Source organism: Mercenaria mercenaria, chromosome 13, assembly GCF_021730395.1.
Source record: "Mercenaria mercenaria strain notata chromosome 13, MADL_Memer_1, whole genome shotgun sequence".
Lineage (NCBI taxonomy): Eukaryota > Metazoa > Mollusca > Bivalvia > Venerida > Veneridae > Mercenaria > Mercenaria mercenaria.
In genome coordinates this window covers 79,742,895-79,764,821 of record NC_069373.1, presented here as the reverse complement: position 1 = coordinate 79,764,821, position 21,927 = coordinate 79,742,895, and the positions used below count along the sequence as shown (strand labels likewise).

The 21,927-nt window shown below is 35.5% G+C and overlaps 1 protein-coding gene across 2 annotated transcripts; it reads right to left on the bottom strand.

The window, feature by feature from the left end:
• Positions 1-100: 100 nt before the first annotated feature.
• LOC123528684 (actin nucleation-promoting factor WASL-like) lies at positions 101-20,359 on the bottom strand. 2 transcript variants are annotated; one of them, XM_045308601.2, is made up of 10 exons: positions 20,094-20,357; positions 19,723-19,863; positions 13,446-13,532; positions 12,842-12,941; positions 6,726-6,794; positions 4,349-4,530; positions 3,125-3,308; positions 2,012-2,397; positions 1,199-1,298; positions 101-831 (listed from the first exon to the last, which is right to left on the bottom strand). In XM_045308601.2, the coding sequence occupies exons 1-10, from the start codon at positions 20,184-20,186 to the stop codon at positions 776-778; spliced, it is 1,398 nt and encodes a 465-aa protein (XP_045164536.2). In that variant the 5' UTR covers positions 20,187-20,357; the 3' UTR covers positions 101-775. The 2 variants fall into 2 exon arrangements, with proteins under 2 accessions (XP_045164536.2, XP_045164537.2); XM_045308602.2 differs by lacking the exon at positions 13,446-13,532 and having other exon boundaries at positions 20,094-20,359.
• Positions 20,360-21,927: the final 1,568 nt, after the last annotated feature.

The window sequence follows — 21,927 nt, the reverse complement described above, 5'->3', positions numbered from 1 at the left end:
ATATCCAGCTTCTGCTCATATCAGAAAAAGAGGGAGACATAACCAAAACGTTGTACAGGTGCTAATGTAATAATTGCGAACACCTTTAAAACAACAGAGGGATGATAATGTTGTATTTATTATAAAACGTGAAACAAAAGCAGTCATTTTTTACCAGCCAGCAGATCAAACTCATGTTATAACCTCACAATTTCCCTAGGAATAAGAACCTTTGTCGAATCTTTGTACTTCTAGGTCTGTAACCTAAATGTTGTTAGGCGTTTCTACTGATTTTGTCCATAGCTTAACAATTTAAGAAATTATCTTGTACTATCCCCACCATCAACCCCATCCTAGTTCCAAACACAAATAAATATTAAGATAAATAAATAAATGAAATTGTTGACGCCAAATGTGCCATAGTTTCCTGTTAGCTTTACGCACTATCTTTATGGCATCCATTCTAGTTTTGCAATTTTATTTTTCAAAGACTTCAATTTACTACTCACACTAGTAATGCAAATATATTTAAGTCAATCATGTTTGAACTTTACATGTATCCCTGACCTCAATTCTTATATACCTGTGTTTTTAACAATACGAGAAGCCCTTTTATGAATATTAGCGAAAAAACCTTCCGCGAGTAGCATCCAGTTTATAGTATAGTTTTATCTTTATTGTGATTATAGAATGTAAGAAAGTAAGAAATAAGAAAATACGAAATAAGATAGAGGTCTTTTTCTTTTTCTTATTTAGGTATGTTCTTTTTTCAGGACAATTTATCATTTGTAATGACCTAATCGTCCCATTCATCGTCATCATCAAGATCATCACTGTTCTCATCTTCATCATCTGAAACATAAAAATTATGTCAGTCCTATCAAACTCTTATATTAAAGTTTCATCTGCATAGCACACATATAACATTTTCAAAATAAATATAATTATTTATACAAAAACAATACTAATCAGTAACGCTTTGGTGACATTATATGGCAACAATGATACATCGATACGTGTCTACACGTAGTAATAATAAACGTCTGCCGAAATTTGTCAAAAATCGACTTTCTTCTTTACGTTTATTAGACTTCAGACTTAGGCTTCAGTCATGTGTAAAAAATGACAGTCTTCTGAATCATAGTTAATGTGACAGCTCTGGGATCCAGATCTAATACCCGTACACGTTCGGAATTTCATTATTACTTTGCAACTGTACCTGAAAACTGCATAGCAGGTTTTCTCCTATTCAGGGCATCCATTAATGCCGCTGCAATGCCTCCCTCAGTTTCGCTTGATGATGTCATAGGCTTTTCTACCTAAACGAATAAACATTAAGCTTTAGATACATGCACAGCACTAGACAACCTGAAACCGGTATACCCTCCCTTACAACTTCGTTGTTCGAAGGAGGAGGGGAGGCCTAAGGTAGAGGGAGGTACAAGAAGTCCACATATAGATGTGATGTTATTTGAAGACAAAAATTGTCAGTACAAATGAAGTTATCGGAAGAAATAATCCACAAATAGGACTTTATCAGTAGAAAAAGTTAGTCATAGAAACGATATTATCAGAAGACAAAATATAGTCGATTGAAAGGAAATTTTCGTACAGAGAAATAGTCATTAGAAACTGAAACTGAATAATTTGATTAAACGCCTATTTCTATACAATAATATATTCAATGGCGTTGTACATAATAATAATAATAATAATAATTATTATTATAACAATATTAATAATGACAATAATAATAATAACAGCCTTATTGTAACAAACAGTCATGACCGTACCCCTCTCCTAGAGGTCATTTCACCCCTATTGCGAATACCAAAGGTTACCGGAAGAAAAAAAGTCTATAGAAATGATATCAGAAGAAAAAAAGTAAATAGGACAAAAAAGAGTCCATCGAAATTAAGTTATCCATAGAATGAAAGAAATCGCATCGCATAGTATCAATTGTTGTCAAAATAAGTTGTTAAAAACAATTAAATGTGTATCAAGTTACATAGGAAAAAGGTGTGTAACTTACTGCTTGATCATGTTCTACAGGTTTTAATGCCGATCCTTTGAAATTAACAATGGCATCAAGGAGCCCAGCTCTACCAGATGATGGAGCAGGAGCTCGGCTTTCTCCGCTTGGTTTGATTGGTGGAGGCGGTGGGGCGTCAAAAGATGGCGGCGATGGAGGTGGAGGGATATTGGGAGGCGGAGGCGGAATGCCTCTGCTAGGGCTGCTGCTGTGGTGTCCGTCTCGACTTGGAGTTGGAGGAGGTTTAGCAGAAGCCTTTCCTAATCTGTCTGGCGGAGGAGGTGGTTGGTCTCTACTGGGAGGCTTTGGTGCAGCAAAGTTAGGTCTGGATGGTAGTGGTGACGATTTGCCAATATGACTTTTAACTGGTGGCACATGTGAACGATCTGAAATGATAAACATGTTCTTGGTCTATATATCTTATATACCTGCTCTCTAAACACAACGTAATCAGATGTAGGGTTTTTCCTGAATTTCTGTTTTATTATGCAAGATTTTTTAGATATCACTTATACATCATTCTAAAATTCTCAGGAAGTAGTTGCCGAAAGTTTTTGAATTTTTAAGATATATTGAATGATATAAATTTCATGGACAAAAATGTATCCTCCTGTGTACCAAATGGGTCTAACACAATTACAAAAAAAGAAGGTTTTAGAAACATTATAATTTTATTTCATGAAAATTTGTTGTTTTTTTGCGCTAACTAAGATATCTTGAAGCCAAAAACGTAAATTTTAGAAGTGTTTGGTTTCCAACATTGCTGATTTTATCATGACAAATACCCAGTCAAACTGAAAAACAATCTGTAATGACTTTTAAAATTGCTTATGTAATCAAGACAATTTGAAAATAAAAGAAAGTTCATCCTACCACATTCGGAGATCTTAAGAAAATTATATAATTTAAATGCTATGTTTAGCTCGTCGCATTCATATGAAAAAACTATAGGGAATGCTAAAATGAGTAGTTTCTGCATTATCATTTCTGTGTATAGTTATTATATCTTGTCGTCTATATATTTTTTAAATTTCGTTTGCTTTGTTCAATTAATCCTTGAAATTGATTTGTCTTTCATCTTTTAAAGTAAAACTAACTTTGTCGATTACTTACCAGTTGGGGGAGGAGGGACTGGAGGTGGTTTTCGTCTGGCAAGATCTTCCCTGACAGCGTTCAGTCCACCATGTTTGTCTACAAAGTCATAGATAAAGTTGACAGTTTCCTCGTCAACATGTGACTGTTCGTCGATACCGATCTCCTCAAACAATGCTTTCATCTCGGGGTCAAGTTTATCCATCTGAAAATACAGTCAAACGTATTTATATATGCCGCGCATGGGAGAACAAAATAATGTATCAAAAATGACTGCAACTGTATAAAAATGAAAATAAATAGGCGGTTTTTAGACAGAGGTAGTGTCTTTGTACAGGGGATATTAATCACAGTGGCCAAGTTAAAGGACCAGATGTAAACCGACCTCATACTGAGATGTATATGAGCATCATAATGATTGTGTCATCCTTACGAGGATTGTTTGTTTGTTTTTTTTTTGGGTCATGTAACGGGGGGCAGTTAACCTAACCCATGGATTCTGTACCAGTACAAACCTGTTTTCCGCAAGTAACTGCCAGGACTAATGATTTCAGACACAATGTCGTTTATCAAATAGTCACGGAGAACATGCGCTCCGCCCGAGGCTCGAACTCGCGACCCCGCGATCCGTAGACCAACGCTCTTACCTACTGAGCTAAGCGGGCGGGCTTTACTTGGAAGTCTAAATTCGTAGTTTGAATTAAGATGGTCACTTCAAATAGACTTACAAAATACAAACGAAAAAATATGTGTATTTTAAAACTGGCATTAAGTGCAAGAGGAACGCTCAAAAAGTCGATAGTTTTAATAATTGAACGAGTCGATACCGGCCCCCGGGCTCGTATTGAAATTTAGACTTTGATTTTGAAATGCATTTTTTTTTTGCTTGTTTATTAAGTTTTCACACATGTAAGTTGAAACGAAACATTTCTTGTACAACTTATATAGATATATTTAATAAGATTTGCTTTGATTTGCTTTTAGTTTAGAAAGACTATCGGGCACTTTGATATTCAGCAAATTCAACATCATAATCTAAACTACATACGCCTAATTGGCTGACGATTCATATACTTGATAACAGGTCAACCTTTACAAGGCATTAAAAGCTTAAACATAGTGTAAATAGTGTAAATATATATTTTTTATGTACAGTGCAAGCTATTAAATTATAATCATGTTTTCTTCAAGAGATGAAACGTCCTTGAAGCGATTTAGACGGTCTATGATTGTTTTACACTGTACCTGGAGTCCACTGGTTGGGTCCCATCCAACATGACCGACATGCCGGAAGTCTGTCGGTGTACTGATATCAGCTTTTGTCAGCTTCTTTTTCCCTTTTCCTTTTCCCTTTTCTGATGATTTTGTCCTGTTAACAACTTGCTTGCTCAAAGATATATTTCCGCTAGTCAGTGGCGGTCCTGAGTCTGAAAAACAATTCTGCTTCGATTTGTATGTGATGAATCCTATGGCAGTTTTCAGAACAAAATCTATTTGGTTCAGCATATTATACGTGATTTTTATTTTTAGCTTTTTAGAGTAAAAATTGGTTCCATTTTATCCTTTCTCACCCAGATATTCCCATTGATTACATGTGGTTATCTCCTATATTTTTTTTTACCTTTTGTAATGTTTGGTTTGAATTCAGACGGAAGGCTTAGGTCCTGTTATGATTGTCGAACTTTAACACAATTGGATCTTTTTTTTTCTTACGCAGGCGGACACACTAAGTAATCACAAACATTTTGGGTGCAAACTTGAAAGCTTTATGAAAAGAATTAGTTCAAACTTGCCTTTATCATTTCGGCTGAACTCAACACTTAAATTTGAATGAAGAATTAAGAATGTTTAATATTCAAATGATCGAAAGAAAGCACGACATGTTTTACATAATTATACAAATGTACAATATAGAGGATATTTGTTTGTTTGCAGTGAGATATCGAAATATATCATCACCGATAAGGGAGACAAATGAATATTTTCACGAAGGCGGAGCCTGAGTGAAAATATCAGAATTGTCTCCCTTATCGGTGATGATATATTTCGATATCTCACTGCAAACAAACAAATTTTCTTTTTATTTTATGCTAGCTTGTGAAGATCAACGAATTTTCTGTTTATTACGTTCATAAATGTTCATATAAATCCAATATTTTATGACGAAATTCGGATTTATTTAAGCTACCGTGTTACATATGATACATCCGCTAAATTACCATGGACACTTAGGCACATTAATATCGAATATTGGTGATTAGGTTCATTAAATCAACACGTCGCCATTTTCTTTTTAAAAACAGAAGGCGACAAACAAAAATGCATTTAAATATTTTGTGTAAAAATACACAGTCCGCGGCTAACAGAGACATTGACAAATGCCGGTAGTTAAGTAGAAGCATAATTAAATCTTTTCGGGTCAATCCGTCAGTTCGTTGAATAACCGGAAGCTTGCTTTGTTTACCAAAACACACGCTGAAGGTCAGATTAAAAAAAACAACACGAAAAATCTAAACAGCTGTGGAATATGCGTATGTCCATGGAAAATCAAGCTGCAGAATTAAATATCATCATGGATTCAATAGAAATAGCTAGGAAATATTGATCTAGGAGCTGCATAGCATAACAAACTGAACAAACACTAAAACCAACATGGCAGATCAATATACTGTAGGTATACACTTGCCTAAATTGGCACCTAAATTACAGGGGGTAGGGTAAAGTAAATGGTGGCCAAAAGTTAGTGCATTATCTAAAGAACTATATCATGTGCTCAATTACTCAAGAGAACCAGGGTGTCACATCTGCTACATTGATAGCTGTCACATATGACAATGTATTATATAATTGTTAAGCTTTTGACACTTCAAATATTTCAAATTGCTTAGAAAATGAAAAAAAATGTTGCAAGAACAGGCATCATGATTGCATTGTCAAAATAATTTAATAATAATATGCTTCACAATTCTGGCAGTAAGCATGTGTTAAGCAATAAACATTTAGTGCAAAAGATATATAAATACTGATATTGGCTTAAGCAAGAATAGGTAGTAGACAAGGAAAGATGCCGTTTTTTTAGTAATAAGAAAAACCTCATGAAAACATAGTACTGCTACATAAATGGAATTTACATAATTTTCTAAGTACCAAAACTGAAGGCGAATGGGTTCCTAACATGTTCTGTTTCTGCTGTAAACAGTGAAACAATCACAACTGATAAATTTGGCTTGTAAAGATTTTTATCATACAAAGTCCTAGGCGGTCGAAAATAGGTTGTGTTTGAAAATAGGTTGTGTGGGTGTATCTGTAGCTACATGAAATTATGGCAAGGCCTAGCAACCAAGCTGACAAAGGTAACATTATTTCTTTTGCAAATTTAATTATATAGCTAGCCTGTTCTATATAGGATTGCCTAGCAGTTCATGACTCGTGTATGGCTTGAATATTAGTATAATCAAGTAATTTTAAAGGCAGCAAAGGGAGATAATTAAAGAAAATATATTTCAAGGGAGATAATTATCTGGAAAAAAAAATTCGGCACTGTGAGTGATATCGATTTATATCTCACTGCTATTTTCCAGTATTTCACCAATAAGCATAAAATAAATGTATCATATCTCACTCAGAACTATATTTCCCTGCGGAGTAGGAGGAAGGATATGATTTCCACCATCTTGCTGTTTTCTCTTCTCTGAAAAAAGAAAGCAAAACTACATGTTTATAATATTTCTTTAACATGCTAAGCGTCCATCGGGTTCGTAAATGATTCTTAGTATGGCAGACAGCCCCTTTAATTGTAGGGATAATGCATTCATATTTTTCGTGCTAAAACATCTGCAGAATCCCGATGGATTGGCTGGTTCCCGAGCCCGGTAGGAAGAGGATACCAACGTATCCCGAGGGATTCTGAAGATGTCTTTAACACGAAACAAAAATGCGCTAGTTCGCGCTCTTCTAGCATAATACATGTAAATACTAGCAAATGAATGAATTTTCCCCAACGTCATTATTTTACGTGTTCTAGCATAAAACTGCTGTTCTTGTCACTTTTCGGGGCTGTTTTAAAAGGAGAGAAAACGTGTGTTAACAGTGAGATTCTCGCGCTCACGTGCTGTTAAAACACCTTTTTGTATATGCGCGTTCCGTGGTAAAGCGTAAACGCAATACGGCCCCGAAACGGATATTTCAAAACGTGAAAAAACGACGCAGACATTCCCGCGCATTTCAAGGAAATTTAATGACGTTGCGGGATACTATATTCATTTGGATATTAGTTTTTACGCGTTTTTTTGCTAGAACAGCGTAAGCTAATGTTCATTTTGTGATATAATATCTTCAGAATCCCTCGGGAATCGTTGGTACCATCGCCCTACCGGGCTCGGGCACCAACCAATCCCTCGGGATTCTGCAGATGTTTTATCACGAAAAAACATGGTTATCTTTTCAAAATGCGCAGGAAAGTCTGCGTTGCTTTATTACGTTGATGTCGTTTCCTTTCGAATTATCCGTTTTGGGACCATAATAATTTTATGCTTTGCAACGGAACGCGCATACATTTGTAGCAGTGTGTATATAATGTATATAATTAGGCTATGATATCGAGTGTCCGATTAGCTCAGTTGGTAGAGCATCTGACTTGCAAGCAGAATGTCGCAGGTTCGAGTCCTGTATCGGGCTGCACATTTTCCCGCTCCTATTACATTGGTGCCGTGAGTGTGGTGACTAACCTTGGAATCTTAGAGCTAGGGTGAAGCAATGGATGGGTTAGTCAAAAAGAATCTGAGTTTGTTTTTGGAAAAAAGGAGGGAGGAATGTAGCAGTATGTATATAATGTATATAATTAGTCTATGATAGCTCAGTTGGTAGAGCATCTGACTTGCAAGCAGAAGGTCGCAGGTTCGAGTCCTGTATCGATCTGCACACTTTTCCGCTCCTATTACACATTAAAAGGTGTTTTAACAACACGTGAGCGCGAGAGTTTTTAGATAGATAGATTTATTTCGGCAAAAGATAACATTTACATGATTAACAAACACAATATAGAATAAAACAATAAGCATCATTAAATACTATATTATGCAAAAGAAAACCATGGCATGCTCCCAATACCAAGGATAACACAATAAAGAGCAAGCTCTTATTTCCATTGTGGTCCTTAGCATTAGTGGCATGACATAAAGAGGCAATAATTAAAACATAATATGAAATAAGGCACTGCCTCAATCAGGAATCGATCCGACTTCAACTCATCCCATAAGATTTGAAAAGAACTGTCTAATAACAGCACCAATTCCGTATCATTTTAAAGGTAGATTTTGGAATAACACTAAAAAACAACACTGCCCCTATTTGTACTGATGTGCAAGACGTTGCGGTTCGGACAAGTTATGTGGACGCTTATTAGGCACAAGGAAAAGCGTATTCTTCCAAAAAATCCGAAGTCAGACGCTCTGTCGGAAGGACACATTTTTTAATTCGATAGTATATATCTCATTCGGTATATCGCATGTTACCGTAGAGGGATCGATTCCCTATTATTTAAATGAAAAATTACATCTTTATCACAAATTGAAATTATCAAATTGAAATTATTACAGTCAGACTATCTCAAATTTTATCACATTGTTACTAATAGTATAAAAATACCTGATCATATATCTTTTATAATCCATCAAACGAAACGAAACTGTTAAAACGGTTCTGATAAATGTGTAAAAGAAAGAGCATGTCATGTCAAAATAAATGACTATATAAGATGAAAAAAGGAGAAAATTCCTGAGCCGAAACTTAAACATTAAACAATAAAAATGCATTAAAACACGTTAAAAAGAAAACATTTGACAATCACTGAATACTTCGCATTAAATGACTTTTGATAGCTACTTTAAATGACTGATATTTGTTAATTTTAGTAATATCCACTGGAAGTCTGTTCCAAAGTTTAGAACCAATGAAACTAAAAGATTTTGAACCTGGGCTTTTGACCTTTGGAAGACAGTAGCCACCTTTTTGACTAAGTCTTGTACTATGTGTATGTATAGAATGTTGTGGAACAAAATATTCATCCAAATAATCCGGGGCTAGTTTGTTTTTAACCTTAACAATATGACATGATTTGTTTAACTCTCTTGCTAACTGGTAACCAATTTATGGATTAAAAATGTTCAAGATCTACATGGGCTCTGGAATCAAGATTAAGCACAAATCTCAATAACTTATTTTGAGTTGTTTGTAACTTGTTTTTTAAGACTTGAAGTTAAAGTGACACTGAATTAAGGACATAACAAGCAGTTTTTTGGTATGTTGAGTAAGAAAATCTTTTTTACGGTATAGAAATTTTAACCTAGCATTGGCTGAGTCGGCCGTGGCACCAAAGGACAATTGCTGATCTATAGTAACCCCAAGATACTTCACAGTTGTGGTTGCTTCAATAGCTGTACCATTACAAGTTACATTTAACTTTGATTTAGACCTTAGTTTGTGCTTTGAACCAAACACAATAGACTCAGTTTTACCTATATGCAATGATAACCTATTATCAACAAGTGAATGAAGTATTGCCATGCAATACAAAGTCCCCTACTGGAAGGCACCTAACTTTCTCTACTGCAGTATAACATCATAAACTGATATCTGTCAATGATGTATAAACAATATTGTACTATTATAACAACACGCCTGGATTAAAATGTGCATATATAAAAACCCACAGTTGTTTTTATATTGAAATGTTTTTGCCGATTATAAAAAAGTTATCATATAAGTTATTTATAGTACCAACAAAGGGAAATTTATCTTTAAAAAAAAAAAAAAAAAAAAAAAAAAATCTATATAATATAAGTCCGCAAGAAACTCTTTACCAGGTAGAGATAGGTCAAAATACACCTAAAGAATGGATGTAACATGCATGTTGTACCACAGAAAAGTGATCTCGATTTTTCTCTACGGCCAATAATAAAAAAGTTACAATAAAATCTATTTATAGTAAAACAAAGGGACGTAATTGTAAAACCAAGGGTGCCTCATGGTGGTGAACATTTGGTCCAAGTTACATCAAAATCCCTCAATGCATGAAGAAGAAATGCTCCGGACAAAGTCATTCTTGAATTTGACCTTTGACCTCTAAATATGACCTTGACCTTAGACCTAGGGACCTGGGTTTTGGGCATGACAATTCGTCTTATGTTGGTGAACATTTGTGCCAAGTTACATCAAAATCCCTCCATGCATGAAGAACAAATGCTCCAGACAAAGTCATTCTTGTGTCTGACCTTTGGTCTCTAAGTGTGACCTTGACATTAGACCCTGGGCTTGGGTTTTGCGCATAACATGTTGTCTCATCCAGGGGAATATTTGTGCCAACTGATATCTAAATCCTGTTTTGCATGACAAAATTTTAGACTGGACAGGAAAAAAATCCTACTGACCTTTGATCTCAAAGTGTGACCTTGACCTTTAAGCTAGGGTACTGGGTGTTGCGCATGACATGTCATCTCATCATGGGGAACAATTAGGCCAAGTGATATTGTAATCCCTTGATGGATGACAGAGTTCTGGATCAGACAGGAAAAAAAAATTATTGACCTTTGACCTCCAATTGTGACCTTGACCTTTGAGCTAAGGGTCCGGGATTTGCGCACGACACGTCGTCTCATCATGGGGAACGTTTGTGCCAAGTAATATTAAAATCCCTTAATGAATGTCAGAGTTATGGACCGGACACGAAACAGACCCTGTTCATGCTATGTTAACATTTGACTGCTAAGTTTGACCTTGACCTTTGAGCCAGGGGTCTGAAAGTTGTGCATGACACATCGTCTTATTATGAGGTACATTTGTGCCAAGTAATATTAAAATCCCTTCATGGACGGCAGAGTTATGGACCGGACAGGAAAAAAGCCCTGTTGACCTTTGACCTCAAATTGTGACCTTGACCTTTGAGCTAGGGGTCCAGGTTTTGTGCGTGACAAGTCGTCTTATCATGGGGAACATTTATGCCAAGTAATATTAAAATCCCTTCATGGATGGGAGAGTTATGGACCGGACAGGAAAAAAGCCCTGTTGACCTTTGACTTCCAACTGTGACCTTGACCTTTGAGCTAGGGGTCCGGGTTTTGCGCATGACACGTCGTCTCATCATGGGGAACATTTGTGCCAAGTAATATTAAAATCCCTTCATGGATGGGAGAGTTATGGACCGGACAGGAAAAAAGCCCTGTTGATCTTTGACCTCCAATTGTGACCTTGACCTTTGAGCTAGGGGTCCGGGTTTTGCGCATGACACTTCGTCTCATCATGGGAAACATTTGTGCCAAGTAATATTAAAATCCCTTCATGGATGACAGAGTTATGGACCGGACACGAAATTGCGGACGGACGGACGGACGGAATGACGGAAAAGCGCATTCCTATAGTCCCCGAAACTGGCTTTCAACCAGTAGGGGACTAATAAGCCATTGACTCACTAAAAATAAATCTTCAGATACAGCCTTTTCTACATCAGATAAATTTTTGCCAGATACCAGTATTCCAGAATCGTCAGCATATAACAAAAGTTTAGTTTTTCACTACTGCTGACATGTCATTAACATAAACTAAAAAGAGGAGAGACCCTAGTATTGAGCCCTGGGGGACACCACAAGTAATATTTGAAGTAGATGAAAAGACACCTGAAACATCAACAAGTTGCTGTCTCTCAGAAAGATATGACTTGAATCACCTTAAAATGTCATTACCAAGACCAAAAGCTTGAAGCTTCATCAAAAGGATGGAATGATCAACCGTGTCAAATGCTTTCTGTAAGTCTAACAGAGCCATACCTACAACATTACCCTATATCATTTTCATGCCTGATAAAGTCTGTTAAGTAGATTAGACAAGTAAGTCCTAAAGCCAGACTGAATTTTATATAACAGGTCTTTATCCTTAAAATAAGATTCAACTTGGTCATAAACCATTTTTTCAAGGATTTTAGAAACTATATTTAAAATTGAGACTGGTTGGTAGTTACCAACAGACAGTTTGTCATTTTTCTTAAAAAGGGGAACAACTCTAGCAGACTTAAGATCATCAGGTACACATTGTGTACACTACGGTAGCGCTTTCATACTGTCAGACGGAATGTGTGACGTCACGCTCTATGTATAGAATGATCAGGTACAAGACCTTGTATAAGGGACAAGTTAACTATATGGGTTAAGGGACTTACAATGATAGGTGACCCATCCTTAATGAAACGGAAAGGTATACTATCTAAGCCAGTAGCTTTGTTTGCATTGAGTGAAGTTAAATATTTAAGAACTTTACTTTCTGACATGACTGAAAAAGAGAAACTATTCTCTGTTATCATAAGTATACTCTCCTGTTAAAGCTCCCAAAAAGTGACCTGAACAGTTTTATGCTACAATAATACTTTGAAAATATTTACCACACCCCTTTTATTCAAACACAGTCATACAAGTATAATTGTTGGATAAGACGACCCGTTTTCAGCTTTAAACGATCGTAGAATTATTAACAAGTATCCTAAATATACAAGACACATTGTATAATGTCACAGAAAATGACATTTTCAAGACACATATTCTAATGTCACAGAAAATGACAAAATGCCAATATGAAATATTACCTTTCATTCAGCGAAACTCAATTTCACCATATTTTGTGAATGAATACTTTAAATGATGATTGGTGCTCGAATATTACACTGTAAAACTTTAATGATTAAGCCAAACTTACGGAGTCGTTTGTTTTGTCTGTCCAGAAGTTTCTGCTGTACTACAGTCTTGAACGTATCAGCCTCATCAATACTAGCAAAATTCAGACCAGCCTGGCAGTCCTGTAAGAACAGCACATTTTATGCATGTATCTAAGTTTATACTAAAAGTTACGAGCGATTACTGGTATGTGCGACTTCTCCCGAACGATGTTTGGAATTGTGTTTGAGGAAAGTGCAACATACAGAAGCTACTCCAATTCCTGAAGCTTCCCTGGTTCTTTAGTGCACAAGGTTTAAAACACTATTACGCCGGACTCTTATACGAGAGAGTGTTAGTAAATTTACTTCGGGGGAATCTTACAACCCTTGGTTTCATTGTCAGGATTATAAACCCAATGTTAAGACTTTCAAAAGATCGGACGATATGTAAAAATGTCCGTAATTCGGTGTAATTCCTAGTTTCGTAGTCCGGTATCTAACTCAAGGCGCGCTGTTCTTGACCTGGTGACTTCTCTTTACGTCTTCTCAAATAAGACATTCAAATTCCTCAGGGAAATTCTATATCATGGCATGTTAAAGTCAGTTAATACATTTACGAATTTCGAATTATATACAGGTACGTACATCAGCCTCGAATGTATGAAAGAACTCTCTCGGGGTGTTATACTTGAACTGTATGTAGATCTCCTGCTCCCATAACTGTTGTTGGTTCTGAAATGTTTTTAAAAAGTTCTTAACCCTTACCATGCTGGGCATGATAGATTCTGCCTTTGCGAGCAGTGTAGATCATGAACAGCTTGCACATCCGTGCAGTGTGATCATGGTCTGCACTGTTCGCTATTCAGTCAGAATCGTTTTTGTATGTACGCCTTTCAACAGTTAATGGAACTGTCCAAATTGGAAGATGGACAAGTTCATTATAGAAATTTAGCAGGGTCAGTGGTATTTCATACGATGCCACACGATTCTCAGTTTCTCCCTATAGAAGACGGGTGTAAAATATATAAACTGACATTACATTATGCTGTAGTTATCTGTTTCATTTCTATTCTCTTCCGAATGGAGAACGCTGATGTTAGGTAGTGTTCTTGTGTAACTCAGAACAAAAGTACGGAAGCCTGCATGGGGCACCCTGATGATGGGATGATGTCGTCAGGCTTCCGTTCAAAAGCGAGTTTTAGCATCCTTGGCTTATGATTACATTTACCTTTCTGGATAAATATGAAATGGTTTTAACGGTGCCCAATGCCAATGAGGGACATTCGCTTGTTACTTCCCTTGAGGCCTAACTATTATACTAAAGGAACCAGCGTGGGAGCCATCTGGTCTATCGCGTAATGGCTGCCAGGTATTTGAACACTAATTTTTCACTTGGCATGGCAACAGAGGTCTAAATTAAAGCTAGTTTCTGTTCAAATTTCATTGTGGATGTATTTGTGACATTTTGGTAGGAAAAATGTGAGAGCAGCTTGTATTTGGTGAAGTGAATCTCAGTTGTAGTATGAGTAGTACTTCCAGGTCACAGCAGTGTGATTTTGATGTCAGTTTACAGTAAGCAAATGTGACCAGAGAAAACCCTCTTAGAAGATACATGACCCCTAGTTTTCTCTTCATTTTATATCAGTTTTATCATAACTCTTTAAAATGAGGTAAGGATTTGTTCTCTGAAATGGGTCTAGCTATGTTTGGAAGCTCTTTAAAAAATGTCAGTTTTATGTAGAATATATAGGGAAAACTATTTAGATGGTTGTGACCTTGAAAGGTTGTATGATAAAGCGCAAGGATAACCAAATATTACATTGGTCCCCTTTAGTTGGATTCCTCTGACTTTTTCATTATAACCTATATCCAAGATGTTTCGGTTGGTCATAATAAATATGCTTTTTATGTGTAGGTTTCTAAATATAAATGATTAATCAAACCTGAATTTAGCAGAGGGTCACTAAAAGAAAACCTGTCCTAAATCATTTTCCAATCCAATGAAATTTAGTAAAGATATTGCTTTTGAAAATTACAAAGAAGTCAACGATAAAAACAGAGGAAGGACCAATCTACTTCTTGGACACAATCAGGGGAAATAACTGACTAATGTTCCCCATTAAACGACTTCTTAAAAAATCACCGGTCCATGCATTGTGCTATATGACCGGTCTATATTCAACAGATGCGTGGAAATTAATTTCTGACGCCTTGTAATAAAAAAATTATTGGCTGACTTTCCGGTCAATAATAAAAAACATGTTTTCACTATTAACCGGAAACAAGGGGGGTATTCGATCTACTCCTTACCACTGAAACAAAATGGCGGCCAAAACTGAAAATGTGAGTTTTTCTTACTTTTTTTCTTTTTCAAGGACATCTAGAATAAAAACACATGTCTATCAACCTGCTCCACTGTTTTCTCTATCAATCAGTACCTTTCACTTTGGAAACAGTACTGTATTTGTCTGGAATGCTGGTCATGAGATTCGAATCGATGAAAAATCTTCCGTTAAACAATGGATAAGGAGTAGTGCGATTTGCAAAAATGGTCTTTTGTACCTAATATACTACAGGTTTTCTGATTGGAAGGAATATTTCCGCATACTTATCTAATACTGTTCGTTTTGTGCAGATCACAGTTCGTATTTTCAAAAAAAAAAACACAATTTTTGTCCGATGGTAAGGAACAGTGTGCGAAAATTAGAGGATAAGGTGCAGTGCATTTTTTTTCAAACGGGTTTTACAGTTTTTCTTTCATCATTTCTGAGATAACCAGTTCACATTTCTCTACCATGTAATAAATAAAAGGGGTCGGATTGAGGAGTAGAACGGTAACATAATCCCCGAATGAACATATTACCAGATGTGCCAGTAGGTAAGCACACTTGACTTTTTCAGCGATTGTCGATTAAACAAAACTGTTATTCTCTGTTCTACGTGGTGTCTTATATCACTTTTGACCTAGATATTTGGTCAATCAAACATTTTGTAGGAACTTATATTTGGCCATTCAAACGCTAAATAGGTACATTGTAGGGAGCAAATGTAACCAATTTTTCCATTGGTTAAGTACACAAAACAACCAATTTTCTCTTCAGAAGATATACTACAAAATTTGATTTCCACTTCAAAAGCTTTTCACGAAATATAAACGACAACGATTCTTCTGGAAATTACAAATCGGTTAGGTCTCTTGGTAGACTTTTATGATTAGTCATGATGGCCAAGAACCGTACATTGCTTTTCATATTTCACAATCTCATTTGCATATTTAAAGTGAAACACTGATCATCTTGCTGTAATTCGTGTAGCAATTTTCAGTTGCTGTGCATTTCCATGGGTAAAATGAATGATATTTCCGCACAAGTATTTGGTTGTCGTGCTTTTGAAATATATAAACCAGGCATTTGGAACAGGACAATGCTGTATTATGTATGCTTAAACAATCTTACTTAAAAGACTTCCAAGTAGGATGTCTCGTTATCAGCCTGCATGAAAAAAGTGAAAAATGTAAACATTTTCATAAACATGGCTATAATTATGGGGACTCGATTCGACCTTCATTTAAAAATGCATAAGGAATTATCCACCCAAAATCACTAGTGAGGCGCATGTGTATGTTACTGTTTATATCTTATTCACAAATCAACAGATAAGTAATTCGTCTCCTATCATATAGCACTAAGCTTGTTTGATTTTTAAACCGAATCTTTGACTGTTACCTTTGTCTGTTAGTAATTTATGAAGCTTCAAACTACCATAAACAATACATACGTTACTGTCGCCAGCTCATTTTTATGTGTAATGAACGTTCTTGTAGTTAAAATGCATCAGCAGTCAACGAAATCACATATTTTTATGAAGTAACATAGGAAGTTATTTTATAATCAAACATAGATACAAATTTTTCCGGACTCTTGGTATCAGTCATCATTTAAAATGATGTCTCAACCATAATGATACATACGTTATGCCAAAGAATATGATAATGTTTCTGCCGTTTCTGGCTAGAATAAACAGTTACACAGGTCTTTTCGTAAATTATATAACTATTATGCTTGCTGATTCATGCTGGTAAGTCGGGCTACATTTTATACCATATCAGCGTGGAAAACCTTACCCAAAACTGTATGTAACAGATTGATACATCCGTCACCGTACTGTAGAAATATCACAATTTAATTCATTTCTTTGGAAGGCCGAAGTTCATTGTCATATCTGATAGCTGATTACCCTTTAGGCAACAAATATCTATCTATGAATATTCTTTATGAGCATCAAAGAAGGAAATGATACATACGTGATCGATACATACGTTACTGAAATATTTAAAACTAACTCCTACATCAGCAAACGTCAACAGTGACGCAGGGTTTTATGTTTACAAGCTTTTTAGGCCGCCAACTTTTAATTCTGATAACCTTTTATCACGTACACATTGTAAACCAATTTAGTTTTGAGAATTGTATGCTATAGATATGATAAAAGAATAATATCACACCGTAATAAAGTTTTATATCTAATAATTCTTAAATATGGATTATGTTTATTATTTTCAAATGAAATCATTACATAATTTATATATTAATGTATATAAAAATAAAGATACAGTGTGAACGGGTGATATATACGTAACCAATAGTAATGTATGTATAATTTCAAATAAAGAAACATTTCTTTTTTTGTGGCATTCATAATGCAGTAATAATATAATTTGAATATCCTGTTCGGAATATACAGGATATGAATAGATAGAAAAGTATTTTCGCATTATGTTTAATTTTGAACGGGTGCCATTATTTATCTCTAAAGTTAATTTGACAATGTAATTCAAGTTCCATTTGATCTGTAATTCTTTTACATCAATCCTAATGCTTCAATTCATTCGTACAGGATGGATTTTTTATTGTTTCGTAGAATTTTGACGATTACATAACGCAGATTCTTATTTTTGTACAGCAGGAGGTTACATGCCAGTGTAATTGTGCAGTAGCGTATGTATTTGCTTTGAAAAAAAAGCTATTTGTTGTCGCGATATTGTTTATTCTTCTTTTCTGCAATTCACATGATATGCATAACTGCCTCGACAGTGATTAAAAATCTTAAAACATTTTCTTTATTATAGTTTTGGACCAATATACTAGAAATTTAGGACGTACATAAATTTCAGGGCAGTATCAAGAGATGATGATGAGAATACACTATTGCCCATTAACAGTAATACAAAATTTAATGTTATCGAAACATATTCGAAGGGCATATATAATAGATTTTATTAAATTAACGAAAAGTGGTATCGGTAAATACATTGTATATACATAATTTATTTAACTGGTACATACGTTACCTTCAGCATACTCATCAATTTTGTGTTATTTATGATGAAAATATGACAGAATGTTCTGAAAGTTGTTAGAATGACTGTAAATATTCCAGTACTTTTCCTTCAGACAAAACTGTTTGTACTACGTTTAAATTACATAGAAAAAAAAAAGAAGAAAAAACTGGTTTAGTTAACTCTGAATGTTTTTAAAAAAATGATTTCAATTCATCTTGTTAGTTTGATATAGGAAGCCGGAAAAATAAATGCAGTTTGTATAATCAGTATGTAGCTAAAATGCTGGTATATTTTCAGCTATTCTACTAAACATACCGACACAGTCAACCGCGCAACTGTTCCCGAAAACAGTTTGTTTTTTAAAAACAGGTGTAGTCACGTATGTATTTTGAAAACCCTCAAGGAAAAGTGGTGATGTTTTTTAATGTATCATAACTTTCTTCAGAGAAAATTTTTATGGTTGATTTTTTGTGTGTTTAATCTAGGTATATTTTATTTTGGAAATGAAAGCACTTCACTTGTATACCTCAATTTTTTTCAGATTTTTTACGACCTATATGCGCCTACTTAGTGATTTTGGGTGTATTACTTCTCCAAAAAAGCTTTTAAAATGTTTGAATTATTATATACCATTAGGAGAAAGGCTTCTGAAAAATAAGGTGTAGTCCTTTTTATAAAAAGATGTTAGCAGTAGCGTTTTCAAATCATAATATTAAGATTTAGATTTGTATATTTATAAAACTTATGGAACTAGATTTGTTGATAAACATATATTTTATGATACTGCTGCTTTCACCCCTAAAATTAACATGTATGCTTTAACACATAGTAGGAACTTCAGAAACATTAGAAACATAAGCACCACTTGTCAAAACACAAATGTAAAAGCACATAGTGTAAACCCTCCTATACTAAAAAGAATTTACAGATAGTAAAATGTGAGCAAGGGATACGTGTCTGATAGACAGGCGGATACCTTTTAAATCTTACTACATTGAGTAACAGATAGTTATAAATAATCACCAAAATATTATTTTAACAGAATTTTACTTGATTGTCTCTGAAGAGTGAAGAAAAAAGTCACTTGAAGAAGTGAACTGCACCTTATCCTCTTATTTTCGTACACTGTTCCTTACCATCAGACAAAAAACTGTGTAATTTAAAATTGCGACTTTTAATCCGCTTCAGACTAACCATGAAGGAAATAAATATTGAAATTTTACTTCTAATCAGAAAATTAGCTCACAGCTGTTTGAATAATTAGGAAAAAGACCATTTTTACTAATCGCACTATTCCTTATCCCATGTTTAACGGAGGATTTTCCACCGATTCAAATCCCATGACCGGCATTCCAGACAAATTACAGTACTGTTCCCAAAGTGAAAGGTACCGATAGATAGAAAAAACAGTAGAGCAGGTTGATAGCCATGTGTAATGGTCTAGAAATCCTTAAAAAAGATAAAAAGTAAGAAAAACTCACATTTTCAGTTTTGGCCGCCATTTTGTTTCAGTGGTAAGGAGTAGATCGAATACCCCCCTTGCGGAAAGCTATTCAATAAGTGTACAATATTGAGACTTACCTCTATACCATACACACGGATAAAGAACGATCTTTTAGGGTTGTCCTTTACAAAACATACAACACCGCAACTTCTCATATTCCATATCTGTTTGTTGCCAGAGTCTGCCAGGAACAACTGCACAACGGCTGTAGCTAACGTCTGAAAATTGTATCAAAATGTGGGTGAAAATGTTGTCATACATAATTGTTACGCTGTGCAATAAAACACAATAAACTGTAATAAAAGTCAATAAAAATGTGTTTTCACTAAAATAAGTCCCTAAGACCGTTACTATTATGAAAACACATGCTCATTAACATAATGAATTAATTATATGATGGATATATAATGATTCTGAATTTCCAATCAAACAACTTCAAACTGCTTACCACGCATCCTCTACCAAGCACGTTAAAGATGGACTCGTTTTCCTGGTTAGACAATAATAATGACCTCTCGTTATTTCTAGTGCGGTTTGTCATAGTTCCACTGTATATTTCACACAGTTAAAAACAAAAAGAAACAAAAATCTGTTTAAAAGGTTTGCGATCTGTATCAAATACTTTTAAGTCCAGTAGCCAGTTTCCGTCTATCCAGTGAAAGTGGTTTGATTTTCAGCCAAATTCTAGGCCAAGTGAAAAAATTGTGTACATATCTTACCTTCCGGTAGCATTAAACTACACTTGTACATGTATTTGAAGATTTCAGTTAAGATTATGACACGTGTTTGATTTATCATCTTGTTTTGTTACGAACATGCAATATATAATTATTTTTTTAAACCATCAAACAATATTGATAAAAGTGTTCGAAGACTAGGGCCAAAAGTCTTTCAATGTGCAAACGATAGCCCCTTTGATATCCGCTATGTTGTCTTAAAATCAGTCTGACAAACAATTTTTTGACACGGATAATATTTATGGTCAGAGATACGTGAATCATAAATGTTTACAACAATTGCTAAATCGGTTTATCCGGACACTTACAAGTATATCGACAATATTCATCAAAGTACGTTTTTCCGATTGGTAATCTTGAGTGATAAATGTTTAATTGTAACGAAAATTTCAAACACTAAAATCACTGCTTTGTTCGCTCCCTTGGAAGGAATGCTGTGGTAGTGACCCCACCAAGGCTCGAGTCCGCAAACTTCTGACTTGTAGATGTATTATCCTATATATTTATATTTAGCAAATGCCTAAAATATTTTAGACTTATTTGTAAAATTTTCGAAAAATATAAACCATGGTTAATGTACATGCATTCTGTATGGAATCCTGTGTTTCGTCCGTCTATTTAAGATTGATGCACGATGGCGACATGACGCACGCGCGACACGGCCCAAGTAAATTCAACACGACGCACGACATGACGTCACGACGCACGACATAAATGTTGCGATATCTTGTCAAATTGCCACCCGTTGTATCCTGTGTCGAGCGTCGTGTCACATTATTATGCTTTGTGTCGTTTATCGACCGTCTACTCTTCTAGGGCGACACACGACATGCGATATTACGCGAGACAATTTGAAACGACGCGCGACTCGAAGCACGACACTGCAGCACAACATTTGACACACAATACTGCGGGCGACAAAATGACATGATATCGCGCGTAGTGTTGCATTTTCGTGCGTCGTGTCGCATTGTCGTGTTGTAAACTCTTTAAGGTCGGCGCAGGAAAAACGGAACGACACATTGCACTACTACATAACATGTGACACGACCACGACAATTAGACATGGTGCGATGTGACACACATTAATGTCGCGATTCCATGTCTCATTGTCGTTTTGTATGTCGAGCGCTGAGTCACATTGTCATGCGTTGTGTCACGAATCGTTTCGTATTGTCACGCGTCGTATAGCATGTCTTGCATCGACCTAGAAGGGTAAACGGTCTATTACCAACATGATGCTTGACAATGCGACACGACGCTCGACACACGATGCAACGGGTGATAATACGGCACGGCATTGATGTCGTGCGTCGTGTCACATTGTCGTGCGTCGTGTCGCTCGTCGTGTCTTGCGTTGTGGCGTGCGTCGTACGTCGACCTAAAACATGTCAGACAACAGACGATATGAGTTCAACAGTATTCTGTAATTTTGACACATGGAATGAAGCAAATGAATTCATTTTTCCCGGGAAATGTATAGAGTCAAGAACTCTGTCCGAGATAGCAGTGCATTTATTCTTATTCTTGTGAAAATATATGGAG

Bases quoted from the DNA above. Each gene is read 5' to 3' on its own strand.
- LOC123528684 (XM_045308601.2), bottom strand. From the start codon at position 20,186: ATGACAAACCGCACTAGAAATAACGAGAGGTCATTATTATTGTCTAAC. The intron at 12,942-13,445 runs GTACGTACCTGT...CTGTTCTTACAG, and splicing joins TTCATACATTCGAGGCTGAT to GACTGCCAGGCTGGTCTGAA. The intron at 4,531-6,725 runs GTGAGATATGAT...ATTGTTTTTCAG, and splicing joins GCAGGGAAATATAGTTCTGA to ACTCAGGACCGCCACTGACT.